The sequence below is a fragment of the Cyanistes caeruleus genome, chromosome 15 (genome assembly GCF_971803275.1).
Source record: "Cyanistes caeruleus chromosome 15, bCyaCae1.hap1.1, whole genome shotgun sequence".
Taxonomy (NCBI): Eukaryota; Metazoa; Chordata; class Aves; order Passeriformes; family Paridae; genus Cyanistes; species Cyanistes caeruleus.
This window is the reverse complement of record NC_141715.1, coordinates 18,431,582-18,454,117: the sequence shown is the minus strand read 5'-3', so window position 1 is coordinate 18,454,117 and position 22,536 is coordinate 18,431,582. Positions and strand designations below refer to the sequence as shown.

At 38.2% G+C, this 22,536-nt stretch overlaps 1 protein-coding gene across 1 annotated transcript; it reads right to left on the bottom strand.

The window, feature by feature from the left end:
* Window positions 1-2,436: 2,436 nt before the first annotated feature.
* On the bottom strand, window positions 2,437-22,317 carry LOC147650460 (receptor expression-enhancing protein 3-like). The gene is made up of 6 exons (XM_086852101.1): window positions 22,283-22,317; window positions 20,872-20,985; window positions 13,633-13,780; window positions 9,708-9,821; window positions 3,390-3,457; window positions 2,437-3,018 (listed from the first exon to the last, which is right to left on the bottom strand). Exons 2-6 carry the CDS (start codon window positions 20,935-20,937, stop codon window positions 3,010-3,012), a joined length of 405 nt encoding a protein of 134 aa, XP_086708227.1. The 5' UTR covers window positions 20,938-20,985; window positions 22,283-22,317; the 3' UTR covers window positions 2,437-3,009.
* Window positions 22,318-22,536: the final 219 nt, after the last annotated feature.

The following is a 22,536-nucleotide window of genomic DNA, read 5'->3' as shown; positions in this document are numbered from 1 at the left end:
TTAGAAGCGGTTGTCCCCCTCCCCCCTGAGAACTTATTGGTTTATTTTGCAGAAGCTGCGTCTTTGGGAAAACTTTTGCTATGTGGCCCTTCTGCCTACAGTTAAAACACTGATAAGGCTGTTGGTGTATTTTTGGAATAGCAGCAGCAGCTGTTTTCTCCATTCTGTCTCATTTTCTTGAGGCTCTGGGATGATAGCTCTCTTTGTGCAGGCTTCGATGATCAAGTCGAGGGTTGGTGGTGGCTCAAAGGGTAGACCCAGGATGATCCTCTTACAGATGTCATTAGCATTTGCTTGGGCCACTTCCATTATTAGCTGTTCCTGTAGTTGCCAACTCTCACCGGCCTCTCTACTTCGACTCGGAGCCTTTCAACAAAATCTATAAAAGCCTCAAAGGGAAACTGTTTAATATTCACATAACTTTGCTTACGTTCTTTGGTGGGCATAAGGATAAAGACCTTCTCTGCAGCTCTCTTTACCTGTTCCAACACAGGCTGCAGTATTTTTTCAGCCTGAGTTCTAGCTTGTGACTAACCCCCTTCACCACACAAGCGGTCCATTGAGATATTTTGTTGTTGTCTGCATCAATGGCACAGTCAGGGCTTTGCAAGAGCTCAGGAAAGAGTTCTCGTAATAATCTCCATGTCCTCTCCCACAACAGATACTCTGTTTGGATTAGGAGATGTGCAAACGAATCCCTGATATCGTCAGGAACTAGTATGTTTGAGGAAAACGTGTCCTTTAAAAGACCTTTAAAATATTCACTTTTTCTCCCAAACTCCTTCTGAGCCTTGCAAAGCTCCTCTTTATGCAGATAATCAAGATTGCCACTCAGGGGTTCCTCTTGTTTGGGTATAGGTAAACAGGTGCAGCAAACGGGATGGTCTCCAGTTCCAGGTTTTGCATTTTGGGCTCATGGCTTTCAGTTCCCATGCCATCATGGGAATTTGAAGCTGGAAGAGGATGAGAGCTGCCAGAGAAGGAGGAGGGAGCAGGGGTAGGACAGCAATTGGAATGGGAGCTGCTGTTCCCAGGTCACATCATGGGAACAAATGATATCATGGGAATGGGAGGTGGAGACAGTGGAAAGGAAGAGGGGTTGCCTGGGGAAGGGCCTGAGTTTGGGGAGAAGGGAGGAAAAGGAGGGGCATGGGTAGGGGTAGGGTCAGGGGATAAGAAGAGGTTGGAAAGAACCTCTTCTGAAAGGCATTCTGGGAAGAAGAGGCACAAGGTGGGGGCCGAGCCATGTGGCTTCCACCATCTTGTGTCTCTTGAGAGTCATTCTGAGGGGCAGGAGAGGACTCAGGGAAAACTTGGGAATTTCCTTTGTGGGCATTCACTTGAACTGGAGGATTAACAACTGGGAAAGAGGGGTTTAGGAAAGGGTCCTTGACAGCATGACCATTGCTCTCAAGGCAAGGGTACTGAGAAGTCTGTGGGAGGCCAGGGAGTTGGTAGCTCTCCTGTGCAGTTTGCCTGGCACAGTCTTCCTGATGCAAGGGACAAGGATTTTGGATCAGGGGACAAGGGTTTTGGATCTGAGGGGGTTAGTTTGAGCCTTTCCTTTCTTTTCTTCAACTATCACTGATCGAATTAGCACAATGAAAAGAATTTAGCAACTGATGTATCACCTTTATTTGTCAAGGCTGTTAATTTGCTTCCAGCTATATCCCAGAAGGGGATGCTTGGTATTTCCTCTGGGGATACCCTTGGAAAGTGGAGGAAAAGCCACTGAACAAACTTTTTTAACAACCCTTTTGAAAACTTTCCTTTCCCACCCTCCAGGGTACCCAAAATTTGAAAATAGGTTCCTCTCTACTGTGCTGACAATTTCACACCCATTTTCCTTGATGTTAAGCTGCCGGCACAGCAAAAATACACCCTTCTCTGCAGCAAAAGAAGCAACAAGCTCAAGATAAAAGATCCAGGGCCAGTCTCAGGACAGGATGCTTTCCGCAGGCAACTATCATGGCCTGTAGGTTCGTGGCCGCCCCCTCCACCACTCCCGGGGAGCTGTGCACCCTTCCCACAATTTGTGAGCACCCTCAGCCTAACTTGGGGTATACTCATCCTCCTTTGGTCCACTGGACAGGGGCTGCAGGGAAGTCCTCCTCAGGGAAGTGGTCCTCTGGATGCTAGAGGGTTATCACTTCCTCCCCACAAGAGCCACAGGAGAAAAACCACTCTGCTGCACTCAGAGGCAGCTGAGGGCCAGAACTTCTTGGATAAAATCCACAGTTCATCTGTGGGATCTGTTCACAGGGCTCCACATTAGGCGCCAGCTATCGCATCGGGCTGGAGGTCTGTCACTTTGGCCTGCAACAGGAGTGGGTCACACCCAGGAGCAGGATGACCCAAGATGCGACTAGAGCACTTGCTCAATGGCTTTTTGGCTGTCAGTCTGCGCTCTGAGGAGACAAGGACAGGAGGGAGGTCTTTTGCATGGGATAATAAAGCATTTATTGCTCTGGGGAATCTTGGGGACAAAAGACAGAAAATGCAAGCATGCAACAGCTGAAATAGGGAGGCAGTTCAAAAGGAGCGTACAAAGCATCAGCTGATCAGAGATATCCTGGAGAGGGTAAAAGGCAGGGTTCACAAAATCATCATCCAATGTGGAGGTAGTGGGGGAAAGTTGGGTCACATGGACTAATCAAGCGCTGAAGTTTAGGGGGTTTCCGAAGTGGAATTCCAAGCATGCGGTGGGCTTAAGACAGATTGACAGGAGACTCAGGGTAGATTGACAACATGGGGTGGGAGGGTCTCATTTGGACCAAACTATCAACTTGGGTAAGAACAGAACATACCATTAACAAGAAACACACTACAACACAATACACTAGCCAACAGCAGTTTTACTTAAGCTGCGTGAACCCTGAAAGAACCCCATAAGAATGTACTGAGTTATGCAATAAATGAAGTTCACTTTTACCTCTATGAGGACTCCGTGAATATTCCAAGTGGTTTTCCTTTAGTAAGGTAGGATGACTTTCCCTCAGTATTCTTAGTTCAGGAGAACTAAAATTAGTAGAAATATTGTCTGGAGTGGTGCAGCTCCCTGAGGAAGCAGTGTGGGCCATGCAACATAGTGAGTGTGGTACACAGGAAGAGCTAAGTGAGGGTCAAATTACTCCTTACCTTTGAACTGTTACAGCCTGGAAAAAACAAACTTTCTAAATAATTTCTAAGCTTCCCCGTGAAAAACAAGTTTCGCTATTTAAAGTTTTTTTTAATAAGTTGAATGAGAGATAAAAGGGACAATATCCAGGCTGTGGTGTTTGGCAATATGCCAAAACCACACAATTTGCTTAAGGCAATGTTCTTATATACTGTTACATTACAGGAGTTATGTGCATATTCATGAGAGTTTATACATTTTTCAAACATACCTGTGAGTTTAGATGTTCCAGGAATTTCTTTTGCTTGGTTTTAACCTTTGACTTGTCTTCATGCCATCCTGTAGATTAAATAAATATATTTTATTTCTTCTTGTGGTTCTATCCTGTTGTTTTTACACTACCTGCTAACAAAGAGTCAGTAAATTCTTCTTGGTGTTCTGGTTTTTGTCACTGTTCTCTTATCATTCACATAGGATAATCCACCAATGTGAGAATCCACCTAATTATCTTACACCATTTTCTGAGTGGTGCATTTTAATATCACAGTCTCTATTTTAATATTACGCTATGGCTTAAGCTATATTTATCACACTGCTGTTTATATAAGCTATATGGTGCATACATAAACTCACCGGTTATACTATACCAAAAAGCAGTTAAAAGAATATTGTACCATATCAATATATTTGTGACTAATAATAATATGCAAAAGCTAATACATAAATACAAAAGCCAATACTATATTGTCATTTATAACTTTCCCTATCTATGTAGTCACAGTACATTAGCAGACAATAGTGAAATCTTTTGTTTTGGACTCCTTGTAGTCTCTACTCCAGCTTGCTTTCATGATTCCTATCCTAATGCAAACAGAGCAATCTGTTGCTGAAATTTGGCAAAGGCAGGCAGATATAAGACAGGCTCCCATTCTGTCCCCTGAGTACATCTACATAAAGGAAGAAAATAATTTTGGAAGCCTACTGCTTTTACAATAGATATTAGATTTGCCCTCCTATTCCACCATTTGTTTTCCCATACTAGTGAGGAAAATACATAATGCCTCAGAACTTAAAAAGCCCCCAAAAACAAAAAACAAAACAACTACAACAAAACCCCCATAAAAGACCTGTCACCATTGCTGCTGCTGAATAATTAACATTTTAACCTAAGATGTATGTACCAGCATTAGTTTTGAATTTTCAGATTATTCCCCGATTGGATCTTACCAGCATCAGGTAGACAGCTTTTAGTCCACTTTCCCACTACCTGCTAAACGTTAGTTGAAGAAATAAAGGAAAAAAGTCAGCATTACTTTCAGACATCCACAATTTCTTGGCAGGGTGCTTGTACTGCATGAACTTTTCTGACATCAGAAACTGAATCATGACAAGGTCTCTTAAGAGTCAGTGTGTGCTTCTGGGATGGATTTTCATAATGCTTAAAAATCATTTATTGCTTACTGTCTTTTAAATCTTTCTCCTCAATGAACCATATAAAAAATATATTTTATCGAGGCTTGAAAACAAGCCTTGAGGAAGCCTTGCAAACAAGGCCTAGAAAATGTGGTTACTGAGGTTTTTACTTGAGTTTTGGTAGGGGTGTTAACAGATTACTTGAAGGGAGGTTTGAAAAAGGGCCAAATTCACCTGTGCATGTCCTCCTCTGGACTACCAGAAGAATCCTGACTAGGGAATACAGAACAAAATCAGTTTCATGTCCAGCAGTTCCACAGGAAGTTACACTCTTTTGGGACATTGAGCAATTCAATTTTAATTTACTCTGAACCAAGCACCTAATCAAACCAGGTGACACTATAGTATGTTCAAGTTGCCTCTGGCAGCGTACATTTTATTTCAGCCTAAATCAGCTTCAAACTTGGTGGCAGAAAATCAAGAGTAGCTTAGTCATAATTCAACGAGTTTTAAAAGTTTCTCCAAACTTCAGATAGATTGTTTTTGTGTTTGAATCATTATAATAAGTAACAGAATACAGATTACATAGTGACTAGGTTTATAATAGTAATTCAGATAATAAAATACCCACTGCATCATGCTCAAAGCAGTATTTATTAAAGAGAGCATCAAGGTAAGTAATGAAGTTTCCATCCTACAAATATGTAAACAAGTTGACAGCAAGTTATTACTATAATATAAAAATTAAAGCTTACATTGCATTTTTTTGAAGCTACTACCTTCAGTCCAAATGTATATTCTGTGGTTTGTAGCATTTAACAGTATAGGTTCTTGAAAAATGTTAAAGTATTGCCTTTGCACATACATTTTTGTAGAAAAAATACCTTAAAATACCAACTTCCCATTAATAAAAGCAACACCAAAAGTAAAACATATTTTTGTCATGAACAGTACGTTGAATGCGTCCAGAATTTTCTCCACCATTCTCTTTTACTAAGTTATCTTCTATTTTAAAATTCATTATATTTTGCAAAATGTATGTTGGATATTATTTGGTTAGTTTCACATAGCAAAGGAATTAGCAATATTGGCAATTACATTGTAATCAAAGTCCAGCCTAAGCTTATTTGCAGCTGAGGCCACCAATTTAATCCTCATCTCAGACTGGGTATTTTAGAAGTACAGTAGGCTCTTGCTAAGAAAGCTGTCAGTTCAGATATATTTTGGAAAAGCTTCAAACCTTTATACGATTTAAATGGAAATACATATTCTCCTTTAAAACACTTTTAAACCCCAAGTTTTTGTTTAAGTACACCAGCAGTCCTGTTGGTGGCAGTCAGTCAGTTCTCAGAAAACACTTTTTTCATATGATTAGATAATTTGGCATGAACTACATTTTACATTCCAAATCCACAATGAATAATAAACATCAATTTTTAACATTTTTTTCAAGAAGTTTCCTGTAAGAGCTAGACAGATGACTTCTGCAGTTGCTAAGGCAAGAAAAGTTTGAAAATTTCCTGTAACTAAAGTTAAAAGATTGTAATATTTCAAACCCAAACTAAACTAAATTCAGTAAGGAGAACTATGTATCACTGGGACGAAAGCTAATCATGCCATTGTGTGCCATTGTTAGCATCAGCTAACAATAAACAGTAAGAGGAAAAAAATTAAGATAATCCAGTGAACAAGTCTGAGGATGAATTCAAAGATCAAAATCAGTCTGAGATATAAAAAGAAAATATTTTTAGAGTTGGCTATTAAGAATGAAGACAACAGCTAGGAAAACATTGAAGATTTGATCATGTAAGATCTGAAAGAAGTACATTTTTATGCAAACAGTAATGAATATTAATAACACTGCCAGCTTTCCTAATTCCATGCAAGTTCCAGATAGAGGAGTATTTATTTAGTCTTTATCACTACTGAGCTGGCAAGTTAAGTCTGCCAGAAGTTACAGCCTCAGGTACATAGAGACACATAGAGCAACTTCCTGACAAGAGTGTGGTAGAGCCTAAAATACTTCAATGATCTCTAGTCCTAGAGATGGGGTAAAAACACAACTCCCCAAACAGGATCTACATGAACTTGTAAGAGGAACTGTAATTCTGAAAAAATGGCTTACCCTACTCCTTCATGCAGGATTATGACTTGTAGAAAGAGGATCTTTTTTTGCAATGCTTGCTGGTAAAACAAGCATGATTAGTTACAGAAAAATGTGTCAGCAAATGCTCAACTATACAGTAAGAGTGTCCATCTCAGGCCCTGGTTAGTCTACTATTCAGAGACTGGTGAGATGCAAATACAAGAGCTCTAGGTTCCTTAATTTCTTATGTACCTTAACATACAGACAAGCCTCAGGGAAACAGATGAGAAGCACAAACACTCCTGGGGCAGAAGTCCCACACTCCCACGGAGTTTTTTTTTTTGATCACACCTTGCCTACAGCTCCTTAGAAAAGCTGGATAACTACGTACAGTTTTGTTTAGGGGATGGGAGTTTTGCACTGTACTCATTTGGGAGACAGCAGCCTTCCTGTCTTCTGGTATCAAACTGTGTTTCTGAGTTAAGTATTACAAACTTCATCCTTTTAATCACACATGGCCTGCTGGGACTTCTCACTAAAGCACCGAGGTTCCTCAGAGATGCTCTAAGTGCTGTTGCATTTTGAGCACAGCTTTGCACATGGCTTGCAGACATTTCCCACAGCTAGAGAGCAACAACACCAACAGCAGATGATTGTCAATACCTGGGGGAAGGTCTGAGGATTGAAGTCAGAGATCGAAGGATATGAGGAATCCATGCTATGTTCTCTTTGAGGCAAGTAACAAGGTCTGTCCCAAAGATACATAATAAAGTACTATCTGCAAGAAATGGGTTGTTTCTCCCTAAAGCCACAGTAGAAATATACTACTATATACTACTATACTACTATAATATACACAGAAAATTAGAATCAGACTAATTCTCAGAACTGCAGAAAATAATACCAAAGGTGACCTAAAAAAGTAATTTTGACAAATCACTGCATTGAAAGTCATTTCAAAATTAATCTCTGTGTAGATATGCCATGGGATTCTAGGTTATAAAATGATTGACTAAATCAACTAGATCTTTAGAAGGAGCTATTTATATGCAAATATTTTAGTAATAACTTTAGCAATAAAAAAAAAGTACTACACAGACCATCTTAGAATCCACATATAGTATGAAATATACACTCATACATGTTCTAAAGTACATATATATAAAAATATATTTTTTCTTAAAGCAATGTAGAGCAAAACTAAACCAGGGCCTGACCAACCTATCATATATGACTTTACGGCAGCATGACTTGAACACACAGCTCATGGGCTGATAAGATCCCTGAGGTGCATCACTGGAATTGCTACAAGTTTTACTTACCACAATTTTAACCAAAATCTGACTTAAATCATGTTATATCTCTTTAGATGGAGGAAGACAGACACGAACAAAATAACCCACAAACAAAAAAAAACAAAAAACAAAGCCCCAAAACCACAAAACCCACACAACCCAGTAATACATAGAAAGGCACCTGATAATATCATTAGTAGCAGATATCTACAGCATCCTAAGTGTACTTAAAGAATCAAGATGAATTTTAAAAATATCATGAAATACAAGAATTGCTGGCATTCAAAATGTAACTCTAGCCTATGTAGCAAGTCACTAAAATGACGTGCAGTTGTAAATCATTAAGAGTGTGCAAAACTATACAGTTTTGCATAAAGTGCTCTATGTACCCCAGTTTGCTAAGCTTGGCAATATGACACAAAATGATGAAGTTAAGGATGTATCCTACCTACCTCATCTTTCCTTTTCCTTTCCCACCATCACCCACTGTCCTTTAAACTGTACATTTAAAAATTACACATAGGCCTTTTCAGGAATTGTAGTTCAGAAAAATGTTTCAAGTATATTTATCATTCAGTGTAAACTTGGGGACACTATGGTTCAATTTTCACAAGCTCTACATACTTACAGCTTTTCTTAATTCAATTTGATTTGCAATTATTTCAATCTGTTCAATACCTCTGGCAAAGGAGTATTTCCTATTACTCATTTTACTCCTATTTGAGGAGTGCTGAAATCCATGCTGTAACTTGTCCAGATTTAAATCTAAACATGACACAATTATAGAAAAACAGAGTAATACTTTATCTGATCACTTGGGCTCACAGAACCAAGTCCTACCATATCTGTTCATACAGACTCATTCTAGGCATTGTACACAGATCTTTAACACTTGAATTCAAGTTACTATAGTACAGCAGTTTCTCTTGCAGGAATTGTGCAGTACACTTAAAAGTATACAACGGGTCTCTTCTTTACTCTGTATTTTAGTGACCCGTATTGTATCTGAGGGGAAAAACAAAATTATAATGAAGTACTAAGTCACATGAAATGGAAATATGATTCACCTCCCCACTAATCCTATTTAGCAAATGTCTTCCAATGTGCTTTGGACACCCGGTTTCACTAAGAGAATCTACCTATGACTGAATAAGATAAAGTTTCAACAGAATTGGGCAAGAAGAGTAAGTATCAATTGTTTTCCTGGAATGACCCAAAAACTTTTATAAGACTTCACAGAGATTTATACTGGAGTATCTTTAAATTTTATGATGCATGCACTAGGATGCTAACTAGGATCTTCTCTTTGTAGATCACAAAGAGTCAGGCTGTTTGTCTACGGCAACTAAAAAATTCTGAATATTCTTTATCTATTAAACAGCAGATGTTTAAGTGTGCACAACACACAGATAATATTATTGTTATCCATACCCCTTTCAAGGCGAACACTTCCTGAAATTAGGCTTGGTGGTGCCAAAATTAGCATTTCAAATAGAGAGTCTGTTTCGTCTCCTCTCCCTTGCTCCTTGCTTCATTAATTTCATACATATATTTCCCCTAAACACATCAAACTACAAAAGCTCCAAACTTAGATATTGTTGTCACATGCTTTCTTCCCCATTTAGCATTCTGGAACCCAGTTATTGTTGACAAATTCTCCAATATTAAAAATAAAAATAAATTTCTGCTCTATGAATAATGCCAATATACACGGAAAGAACAAACTCAATTAACCAGGATTATACTTGCTTCTTTACGGCCTATTAAACTATTAAAGTTTTCACAGACTTCATACTCTGAGTTCTGCGAAGGCCTCTCTGAGCAAACATTTCATCCTCTGAATGTGTCCCCTCCATCTCTTCATCTGTTTTATCATCTCCAGGATTTTTTTCCAGTGGGGTTTTGTAACCTTTAGAAAAAAAAATATTTAAAAAATAGTAGCTGTAACTTTTTGACTTCTAAGAAAGCAGTGATTTTTATCTTGATTTATGCTTTTAGATGATGTGCTTATTTCAAAACAGAAACATCTACTTTGCCACGAGTTTGGTACTTCTAATCCTGACACTTGGTTCCACAGGTATGTAATGCAGTGCTTCTTCAGTTGTCAAGACTGAAATCACAAGTTTGCTGACATCTTCTGCTTTACACTGAACTGCAAAAACTTTAGTGATCGTCTAAAGAAGTACCTAAGATTTTAGGACACAATCCACATGAGAAGGTGGTTACACTTATAATAAACCTTTAAAGATCCCTCCCAATACAAACCATTTGATGACTTGCATTCATAGGATCTTTCTTCATACACTCATCCTCCTGCATTTTTAATACCAAAGCTTCTTTCATTTCGGTAACACACCAAAGTACTGTTAAGAGTTGTTAACATACTACAAAACCAGGACCAAGGTTATTACCTAAGACTCTCACTAGAGGGCACTAACTGCTTAAAAATACACTCCGAAAGCTCCTTGGGGTCCAACAGCCCCGAATCTCCACCACAGACCTATCGCAAAGCTACCAAATCCAGTCTGATTCCTTCCTCCACTGAACACTCCTTTTATCCCAGAATCTACTGGCTGTAACACTCAGGAACACCTTTTAGACTCTAAACCAAATTTTATCAATGACCTGTGTACATTTTATCTTAAGCCAATATTTTATTTAGGCTTATCTAATTTTTTTCATCAATTTTTTTCCCTAGAAATTAGAATCACGTCATCCATTCCACAGCTACTTGAGACAAACATTCGGTCATTCTCTTCTGCCATTTTAGAGGCAACATGTCTCTGCTTCCAGTACAGTTTCAATTAATCTTTTTCAATACAGAAGATTTGAATCACATCTCTTTCTCTGTTTCAGAGTAGCAGTGTTTGCAGTGACACCAATACTTTTTTATCTGCATTTGTAATACCTGATGCATCGGCATCCCATCTGCCTTTTTCACAGCAAGAGCACTGCCAGCTCAGCATCATCCTACAATCCACATCCTACAACTAGGCCTTTTAAATCAATTTGCACAGAACTCCTGGCCCAGACAAAAAATAAGATCCAGCTCAGCACAAGAGAATATTGCTACACAGTGTTCCTAAATCTATGTGTACTTTTGATCTTTTTTAAGTTCCTAATGCTGAAGAAAATTCAAAGAAAACATGAGAGGTGTATGCTAGATAAGACCAGGACCAGAAAAAATTAATTAAGTTCAACTAGCTGTAAGAAAGCTTTTTGACATTTGAGATTGAATCTCACAATCGGTGATTATTTATATAGTATAAACTGAAAATTTTTTTTAAAAAAATTAGAGCATTTTTAAGCTATTTCAGACAGGTAAATAATGCTCTCTTACTGAGGAACAGATCCTGCACAACAGCTGCAGTGACATTATCTCTAGTGCAACTCTTTGTGAATTCTTGGCTTTCTCTCCAGCCAGAGACTTCAGTTCACACTGCCCTGCACAGGATACCTTCTGGAAACTCCAATTCAGATTAGGTCCCTTCAGCTGGTCACCTATTCCTTAGAATGGGCTAGCACACTATTCATGAAATTCCTTGGACCCCACAAATGCTATCCCTCCCCAAAATGGGGGGATGAGAAGGAATGACAGTCTTAGGTGAAAAGAAATAGCCCAGACCCACTTCTTTTGTGGGAAACAGCAGTTCCTATACATCACAGTCTTGCTATTTCAAAATTACGTAGTTAGCAGACCTTCAGCAAAACCTTCCTTCAAGTGTCAGAAGCTCAAGGGCAAAGTGATGATGACAATAACAGTATATGTAACATAATAATGAAATAATACTATCTTTCAACAAAATCATATATTGATCACCACACACCATCTATTAACACTTCTGAGTGTTAATAGACATCAGTCTATTATGACAACTTGATGCCTTTATTATTCGTATCACCATATACAATTTTACATTTTGATCTATTACTACAAACCTGGTGTTGTGGTTTTAAAGCAGTAACTAAAAAATCACTAGAAAACTTACTTATTTCTTGCTGTGAGATGTGGATTAGAACAAGAGCAAAACAGGCTTAAAACTTAAAAGGAATAAAGAAAGTTTATTAACAAAAACTACAAGAATAAGAAGCCAGAATAAAACCTCCAGAACAACCCTTCTCTGCCTCACTACCCAACCATTCCCTTGTTCACATGACAACATAGAGACAAAAACAACTCTTTTGTTTAAAACAGTCCCAATTCTTGCTAGAGTCTTTTCATCAGTCTTTGTAGAGAAATAGAAGTCGTCTTCTGCTATCTATGGAGTTTCTCACAAGAAAACTATTTCTTTTATAGCTTTTTATTTCTCTGATGCCAGCTGCCTGGAAATTCTGCCATCGGTTCTCTCCTCTCGTTTCACATCACTCTGAGGTGTGTTATGCGTCAAATGAGTCTAGGGATGTCATTTTTAAGGATGAGTTATTCAAAGGCAAAAGTTCTCTTCATGTGTCTCTGTGAGCTTCTCTGGAAACAGAAGTGTTCTCTTTGCCTCTTAAAGGCTGCAAATCTTCAACTATTACTTCTCCCCCTCTATTCCAGCATCTCACAGTACCACAACCACTTCACCATTTGCTCAAAATCCTCACTTTGAAACACTCCATTCCTCCCAATATACTGTCATGAATTAAAGTTTTTTTCAGAACACTACTGTCCGTCTCCATAGCTTTAACAGAAAAATATTTCAGCTTATTAAAGCATCTTCTTCTTTCTCTACCTCCTCTGAGGCTTAATTCCTTTCTTCACTATCTTTGATAGTTTATAGGGTCTCTTTTACATGCTGATCACTTTCTCTCTCTGGAAAAAAGGATTTTTTCCTCATCTGGGTAATGAAAGGGTTAAAATCTTGCCCAGGCCTGGTAGGTGGTTAGAGCTGTCTGCGATGGCCTCTCCTTACTTGGCAGTCTCTGGTAAAACTCAGCAGTGCTAGAAACTGCAGCCGAGCCGGGGGAACTGGCCTGACCCGGCCTGGGCCTGCTCACCTCCCCGCCACTCCCTTCCGCGGCCTTGTCTGGCCTGCTGTGGGGGAGGAGGAGGCTGAGCCGGAACCTGTTACTTCTTCAAAAGCCAGAAACCAAAGAGAACAAGAAATTCTCAGGTTTAGGTCTTAAAGTAGGTGTTCACAGGTTGATCTCACTTTTCAATGGTCAAAACCACTGTCAGCTCTCAGAAATAGCTAGCTATTGGTCGGAGAAAAAACTCCCATCAGCCTCCAGCAGTTTTAGCTTCCCTAGCTCTCAAAGCTAATATTAAAGGTGAAGAACTTAACAGATATATAAATATAAAGCAGGAGATTGGGAATACTAGTATCATAAAGTCACCCCAGGACACCTGGTGAAGTAATTTCTATTAATTTTCTCTTTTATTTACTGAGCTTCCATATGTTTTCATGTTTAACTTCTTTTACATTTGTCACAGAAACACTACTTAATCATATAACGTTTGACTTCCAATTAAGTTTTACTTTGGTAATAAGTTCTTGTTGCCAATTGGCAATGACAGGAGTAATGAATACAGTGTGATTACACTGGGAGTGGATGAGAGAAGAAAGTAATTCAGGAAGAATTGAACTGCCATAATTTACTTTGAGTGTACTCTGTTTAAGTCTACTGGAGTTCTTTGAGGCCTTTTCCATTTAGAAAGAGGGTAAATGTATTTCTGCTCTTCCACTTTTGCTTTGGGTGAATTGTTCTTTTAGGCAGGGAAAAGAAAAGATACATACCTGAAGATTCACTTACAGAGGTTCTGGTTTTCTTTTTAGCTTCTGGCAAAGTCTGATAAGGTCTCTGTCCAACAGACTCATCTCCTTGTATAGTAGTCAAATCATGCATACTGAAACTTCCCAGTTTCTCAGTTATTGCACCTTGGCTCTGAAATACAACAACAGTATCTTTGGAAACCAGGCAGAGGTTTAACTTTGCTGCTTAGCTTGGGTTAAGATGTTTAAGCCCATGCTTCCTTGCTGCACAACAGAATACATTGAACATACACATGCAGCTGCTTTACATCTGATTTAGGTATTACTTTTACCCATGCTTAACTGTATATTGCTTGCAGATGACAAAGTTACACAAGCTAGCAGCTTAATTAAAAATGCTGCACTTCACTCCTTTAATCCGAGCAAATAAAGATGTGGGTGAGGGCAAGTGTTTAAAAGAAACACACATCAGAAATGTTAACTTCAAACATAGCAGCTCAAGGTAGCATGACAGTAACACCTGCATTTTAAAGAGTATGGTTGAAGATAGTTTTCTTCTGCTATTTTATATTTTATCCTCCACAAATCTGAATAAAGTGAAGGAGAAACATGTTAAAAATATACTCTGTAACATTAATTCAAATAACTGAGAAACTGGCAGCACTACAAAAGGAGCTCCAGTTGACAGAAACTTGAAACTGCAAACCAAAGAGTCTAGCCTGGACTACAGGATAGCAAGTTCTCTTACTAGTATAGCTTTACTGACATAATACCAATGCAAAATCTAATGCTACACAGGAGAATAGTTAATCACATATGAACATTAAGTATTCCTTCTCCAATTGTCTTCACTTCTTTTCTGTATGGAACATATGGAAATTTCCCTGTTGGAAAGAAAGGTCATCCAGCAGCTCTTTCATCTTACATTAGATGATGTTACTACTAAAGCATTAAAGATTAATTTATTACACAAGCAACTAAAAGAATATGACCATGAGTAAAGTACTCAAAGTCATGTTAAAATAACACCTAATTCTTCCTTCTCTGGCATAAGGCAAAAAATAACCATTTTAGGGAAAGGTTAACAAGCCTGTGCATGAATTCCACTTCAAACAAGTGTTAAAATAGTTAATTTCATTCTTACAAATGAAGATTTTAAGTAAAATTCTTTGTTTGATCAGCATGTTAGCTAGCAGGAGCAGAAACCTGGGTACAATTCCATACAACTTTTTCTGCAACAGCACCAGCAGAAGGCAATTCTGGTGTCGCTGGCCACAGCCGTTTGTTCCCGCACTTATGACAACAACTGTTTGCCATTGGTAGACCAGCATATTGAATTATTCCGTGCTAAGAATAGCCATGTAAAGTGAAGAGACAATTGAATGAAAGCTATTTGAGTTTGCTTGGGTACCAAAGGGCAGGAGGGAAAAGTGGCTGAAACCTAATTTTAATTTTCTAATGACTAGTTATTACTACAGTATATAAAATTAACATAGTGAACAGAGTGCTATTTAAGCACAAGAAACCTATTATAATTCTTACTCCACCATTCATACATTGTCACCAAACAATAACAAAGAAAAGGTTTCTTGTGAGAGAAGTAGGAGCCTTAACTTTTCTCTCTCTTTCTACAAACTTGTATGATTACTCAGTTCTCAAAAACTTAAGTACAGCTTGCCTTTGAGTTAAAAATGCACTATGAATGCTGTACAGTGTCTGTATTAAAGGTTATAGAAATTCTGAAGTCAAATTGATTTCCCCAAAATGGCTTAAGACAGGTCTCCTAAGGTTCCTCCTAAGGCAGAAAAAATCCTGCCCTTCCACTACTCCACTTCTTGCACTGAAAAGTATTTCAAGTAAAATACATCAGGAACCAGCTATACTTTATCAGCTGCTAGGACATGGAGAAGAGGACTGGAGAAGGAACTGCTTCTTTTGACAAGTAACAGCTTACAGTATATACATTACTCTGCTATAGCATAAAGACTGTTCATCAGTCCATGTCCAATGCTTGAAGAGGACTTAAGTCTCAGTCACTGAATGCTGGTGAATATGTAAAATGGGCCTAGTTGGTTCACAGCAGAATCCATACAAATTCAGCACAATTCCACTCACCAAATGTGAAGAGTCTACTTAAAATAGTGACAGAAGCTGGTTTTGGCCAGCAGCAGAAGTATAGAAAGACACTTGTTTAGTTGCCCAGAAAGTTCATTCACCATGTGATATACTACAAAAAGACATTTGGAAATTGTATAGCAACTAAACATAACAACTAAAATACTAAGAATTCACATTACAAGCCTGTAGTTCTTATTCCACTGTAGATAAAGGACTAGATGCAAGCTAGGAACATTCAACCCTATTTTCCAGTGAAGCTTTTGGATACAGAATTTTGTTTTTCAAAGGGAAAAATAAAGTCAAGGATGTGCCATAAAATAACCTTGTGCCCTTAACCAAACTGCATGGTTGAGCTGGAGCTCCTGTGGCGCCTCAGAGAGGATCGTTTCAGAACTACTTGCCAAGATGGAAAGTTTTACTCAAGTTACACACAGTTACGCACAGAAAACATTGAGAAGTTTGAAAGGATATGTATACAAATAATGATGCAGTACACATGCCTGAGAGTCACAGTAGGAATGGGAGTTGCACAACAACCGGACAGTCCCCATCACACATACTAACCCTATGTAGATACTCCCTACAGTGCCTCCAGTCTCTATCCCACCACTGGGAACATCCAGTCTAGCCAAATCAAGATTGATATCTACTTTAACTCCACTGCATAGACTGAAGGACAAATTCAAGGTGTTCTGTGGGAGTGTACATATCACTGTGCTCACACTGCATGTAAGACTTAAGATTCTTCCACCCCCATGCTCAAAAGCAGCTGTTAATTGCTTTCTGCTGAAGCAAAGCGTTCTGTGAAGGTCTGGATTACTATCAGCTTAGGATAAAAGTCTGGCTGAAAAATATTAAATTCTTTCCTACTGCAGGAAATGTGTGATTAAATGTTCTCCACTGCAGGAAATGTGAAAGTAACATTGACATTTAAAATAATGCTTTAAGAGCTTTGATATTTTGTTTGAAAGGTCAGAGTTACAGCTTGAAAGCAACATGTTTGCCCTAAAAACTGAAATTCAGTTGTAGGTGGAGCTGAAGAGGACCTCCTGCTTCCACTCCCATGCCATGGATATGGCAGAAGCTGCCAGCTCTCCCCAGATATACACACTCCAAGATGCTGCTCAGGAGAAGATGGCAGAGCAGTTACCACTGGTGGCCTGTTATACTGACAGTTCCTGCCAGTAAGGAAGGTATACATTAGGTTGCACTCAGGCCAGAGGCTGGTGACTAAATTACAGCATAAAAGATTGAGACACATATATTTACAATGCCAGGGGAAGAAAAAAAAAATTAAAAAAAAATCACACAACTTAGCACTAAAATTTCTATGTATGCAAACACTGAAGAGGGATGAACTGTGAAGTCTGTGTGTTGTCTTAAAGAAAACGCAAGTCTTTGAGAATGATTTTTCTTCATTATTCAATAGCATTTCCTAAAACATACTAACCATTTTTTGGAGTCCACATTCATTAACAGTGATCAATGTGACCAATTAAAGTCATAATATGTTTTTAAATCAATTTTTAAAAATAAATGAAGCCTATTTAAGGGTCTCCTTTCAAGACTACTCAGCCTCTGGTATGTTATTAGTATGCAGTCTCATCAGCTGACCCTCATAAATGAAATTACATTTTCTATTCTGTTATTGAGCATGTGCTTTTACAGTCTGTATGCTTAAGCCAGGGAAGTAAACAAACACCACTTTGTCTGCCTCAGGGACTCTTAGTTCTTTAAATTGGACTTGCACCCCCCACTGGCCAGGATCACTGACAGAAGCTGCCTGCCTCCCTTGGACGAGTTCTCAATGGACTCTACAGCATGCAGTACCCATATTCTCAGCTGTTCTCTCCCTGATCCAATCCAAGCTGACAGGGAATGACTTCTGTTCCCTCTCAACCTGGAGAGGGACTCCTGTCCTGTGAATGACCTCTGCAGCATGACAGGCTGTCCCAGCAGGGAGGAAGATGAAAGCAGTACTGCTCCCCATGGTGATACTGGCTGTGTGCCACATCTGGCTGCAAGATACCTCCTTCCTCTGCCATGTCCTGAGTGGGAACAAGGGGAAGTGTGAGCAAGGCCAGGAGAATAACACTCAATTAGCAAAAGGGCAGCAGATTCAGGATGACTAGAACACATTCAGAAAACACAGCCCTCAAAACATATTATCATTACCAATAACACTTTACAAATTAACACTATTTGTGTAACCCCATAAGCTGTGAAATACCCCCCGAGTATTTCACAGCTTAATTAGCAGTCCCCCTGCTCATAATGATAAAGACACCAGATTTCACTAGTAGCTCAAGAAATGCATGGATTGGCAGAAATTGAAACACAGCGGTAACCATCATCTCAGAAGACCTGAAAAACAGAGGAGTATGAGATGTATCCAAGTATGAGATGTAGCACTGGAACCTAAGCACTGTGAATATAATTCCCCCAAATCCATAAACAACTGAGCTATTGAGGTATCTTGTTTTTGATTCCTTAACTAATAAAAATTTCCTTATATACAAATTCAGCACAGACTATCATCTCTAAATTTCCTGAAATCAGGATTTCACAAAGATTTGTTTTCTGACATGCTTATTTAACACTATTTTGCTCATGTATTTAGTAGGTTTTGAAACACTACATTTTATATGACCAGTGGCTAACTAGTACCAGCTAAAAATACAGTATGAGAATGTAAGCTATAAGTCAATACTCTTGCCAAATACATTTAAATTTAACTATAGGGGAGAGGGTTTAAATCTATGTCAAATTTCAGTAGACTCACCTGGCTGGCTGCTCCAACCTCCCTAACAGAGCCAGCATTACCTTTTAATGGTAATCCCCTATTCCTTTGACAACCCTTGAAGAAAATCACTCTCTTCCACATTTGATATTCAAAATATTTCAGCAAGTTTCCAAGCCATTTTTAACATCCTCCTAAAGTCACTATAAGCAGTTTTCTTGGACACTTTAGTGTCTTTTGACATAGGTTTAATCTTGCACATGTTTAGCCTCTCCCCCTCTCCTAATTCGAGATCTGCTATGTCAGAATAAGCATGTGTGCTCTATTTAAAAAAAAAAAAAAAAAAAGAATAGTGATGAAAGTGTGTCCTGATCCCACTACTTCAATTCAATTCCTGAAATCATATAGCATGCTCCACCAGCTCTTGGTGAAGGGATAATAATTTCACCTGCTAGAGGCAGCAGTTAACTCTTGAAAAACAGGGAACAAAATCAAGAACGCATGCATTGTGTCCATTTGCTTGCATGAAGCAGGCATGCTCAGCATTTTGGAATGACAAACATAAGAGGCTTAACATGCCAAAATAAAGATTTTATTTATTTTTTTTCAGTGAGTCTTCTCTTTCATCTGTTTAAAAATCATGCCTATTTTAGGTCTTGATATTGTGGTGGTTTTTTTTCCCAAGCATCTGATCTGCACTGAACTAATTCTGTACAAATATTCATGAGCATGTTTAACAAGTTTTAACAAAAAGAGCAGGCATCTTGCGAGTCACAGCTGAATAGCAATGAAGTCTAAACATAGACATTTCAGAAAAAGTTATTCATTATTTCAGAAAAGATTGAGGAGATATTGGTGTTATTTATTTTACAGTACTTCAGTTACACCTTAAAAGTTAACCAAGAAATATCCAACCATAGCCAAACACGAAGAGCACACACAAATCATAGGAATCCTTACAGGCGCTTCTTGTAATAAATTTGTAATGCAAAGAACTTGAATTTTAGCATTTAGCAATTAAACTTGATTTCCCCATAGAGCACTTTGGGTGTTTGTTTGTTGGGTTTCCTTGGCTTGTGTAAATAACCTATTTTCACTCTGGATACTTTAATTCCTTTGGAGGTGCATTCTATTGCATTCAAAATTATTTCATGTCTTAAGGCATTATTAAGAATTTGAATAATGAAGAAGAAACCCACAGTGATCAAATGTAATCACTTTCTCAGTATTTTAGGCTCATTATGACCACATTTTAAAACAAAAAGTTACAATGCTATACCAGCCACATGCATCTTTAAGAACAGAGAAAATGAGCAAACAAGATATACATGACTACTTTTCCAAAGCTTTTTGAGGTAGCATGTAAAAGTGTAGTTTTTAGGAATGTCTTTTATTTCTAATGCAGAAAGTTCACATAGAAGCCCAGACATTTAAGTTAATGCCAGCTGTACATACTCGACTTTGACAGCCAGGATCTCTTCGTTGTTTTCTGTTATCTACAGACAGTGTTCAGGTTTTCAGTGCTGTTACTATGAGCACAATGGTTCCTTTTATTCCCAGGAAGAAATTAATCATGATTGCCTAAAACCTGTGATTTCACTTGGACATACAACTTTTTCTCTCTATACCTTTTATTTTCTTCTTTTTATCTTTTTTTTTTGTGTGTGCGTGTTTTGGTTTGAATTACTATTAGGTAGGATACACATGGTCTGAAGTATATTCCCTTCAGTGGTGCACAAATTGGTTACAATCTTACATATTAGCCTGTATTTTGTCTTTCTAGACCCAGAGCCCTCTGAAATATTAAAGGTAGTGAATTTTTGTGGGAAGGTAATCTAGAAAAAATGACAGATTACTTCATCATTTAATGGCAAATCCATGGCAAAGCAAATGTATTCTAAACACCAATGGGCAGGCTTATGCTTAGCATAATAATTTAATAATTCACTCAAGTTGCAAACAGGTTAATTGTGTCAAGATAATTTTTATCGATGGTAGTAGTCCTTCATGCCTAAATTCATTATGTGGCATTACCTCAGGATGATTGGAGAAAAACAGCAGAAAAGCCAGAAGTCCTTTAAAAAGTTTGTTTATCAGTAAGAAAGCACAACACAGACAGAAAATAAACAATTGACATCTATGTTAAAAGCCTGCCCAGAAAACTGAATGGTAACTTTTGAATTTATAATAAACCGATCCTCATAATCCAAGAAATAACTGCCATCCATCTTAAGCAAAAAAACAACAAACGTACTATGAGAAGAGGGCTGCAAGCCTTTAATTGTGTCCCAGGATTTCAATACACTTGCAGAATTTATCATTTTTATATAAGAGTGGTAAATCCCCAGTGCAATGACACTGTTTGATATCAAGCTCAAAAGCAATTAATGCAAGCAGAAACTTACCTTTACAGCTGCTGTCACTGCAGCAGTTGCTGCCAAATTCAACCCCTGCCTTCCAAAATTCACCATGGTCTCATAGCCTGTTTCTTTGGCTTGGACAATGTACTCATCAATCTCCTAAAAGAAAAACGTATTTAAATTTTAGAGGGCTGTTCATAAGAGAGAAAAGTTACCCCACAGTATTATTTTCCCATCAGTAAAGGAAGACAGAAAAAATATTTAAGAAAATATTTAATGGGATATATCTTTGTATACAGGTGTTTTATTCATTACAACTCTCTCATTTAAAAAACTATTATATGTGGTCAAACAAGAAGATGAAGTACATCACTTCAGTACAGCTCAGAAACGTTGTAAAATGTTCCCTAGAGAGTGTAAGCTTAACTTGTTGGACAGAAGTTTTTCAAGAAATATCATGCATTTCAAGAAATAACATCATCTTACATGAAGAACTCAGTCAGCTCCCTAGAAAGGTAGAGTCAACTTGCAAAGAACTTCCAAAACCACAGCTTTGAAATAGTTAAGTACCAAGGACAAAACAGTTACAACGTTTATCTCCAGCTCTGGTAAATGCCTGGAGTTGAAGATAAAGACTGCAAGGTACTTCCCAATAGTTTGCAGAGTACAGGGAAGTATCCCTCTAGCTCACAAAGTTGCAAGTTGTTTATTGCACAACATTCAGAATGTCAAGATACTTGCTCTGTTCCTATCAGTGACAATCTTACTACCTGCTTTACCTAATAAAGGCCAAGCCTAGCACTGACCTTCAGGAATGCTCTTTTCTGTAGTGTGAGGTTTCCCAGTGCTTGTCTTCAGACCTTTGCTAATTGCTCTTTCCCCTCATCCAAATAGGATGCTGAAAAAGAGCTAAGCAGAGCTGTGTCCCTGTCATACTTTGATTAAAGCGAACCATCTTCTGGCTATTTTTATGTTTGGGTATTTACTGCTGCAGACTGGTTTACCCTTTAAACAAGTCTCTCCTCTTGTCAGTTTGCAAACCAAAAAAAGTCATTGATGTCAATCATCCTGAGGAGTGTTATTCCTCATTTATGCTAGAAAAAAATGTTAACATTAACAGCTTTTAGTAAAGCTGTGTTCATACATTCACATGCTTGCAGTAGAAAGTTAAACTGCATCACTTCCACTTAACTGGGCTCCTCAGAGTGCACCAAGTAGAGCAGGGCACACGAAACTCTCATGTTAATAGGAAGCAGGACCTGGTCTGCTCAGGCAAGTTAAACAAAAGCATAGACATGGACCATCATGTGCACTTGCTTATGCTAGTCCAAATTCATGCTGCCTGGCAAGACAGTAACAAGCTGCTCTGCTCTTATACTGTATCTAGCAAGAGCTTTTTTCTTAGCATATGTTGTTTGCATATTAGGCATTAGAAATCTGAGAAGTTATTTCTTACCCTTTCTTTAGAAGAAAGCAGTGGGTGGAGGAATTTTCTGTAGATTAAACTTGTCCCTCTAGTATATGGGGAAAGGAGCCAGATAACAAAAGCTATCTTCAATTCATAGTTCAGTGGAAACCTACAGACAAGTTAAAGGTTGCACAAAATCAACAACTGCAGTAGAAAATGCACAGTAACTAATCTTTATAAAGAGATCTATTAAAAAAACACAATTATATTAGCATTTAGGATTCTTCAAATACAAGAAGTTA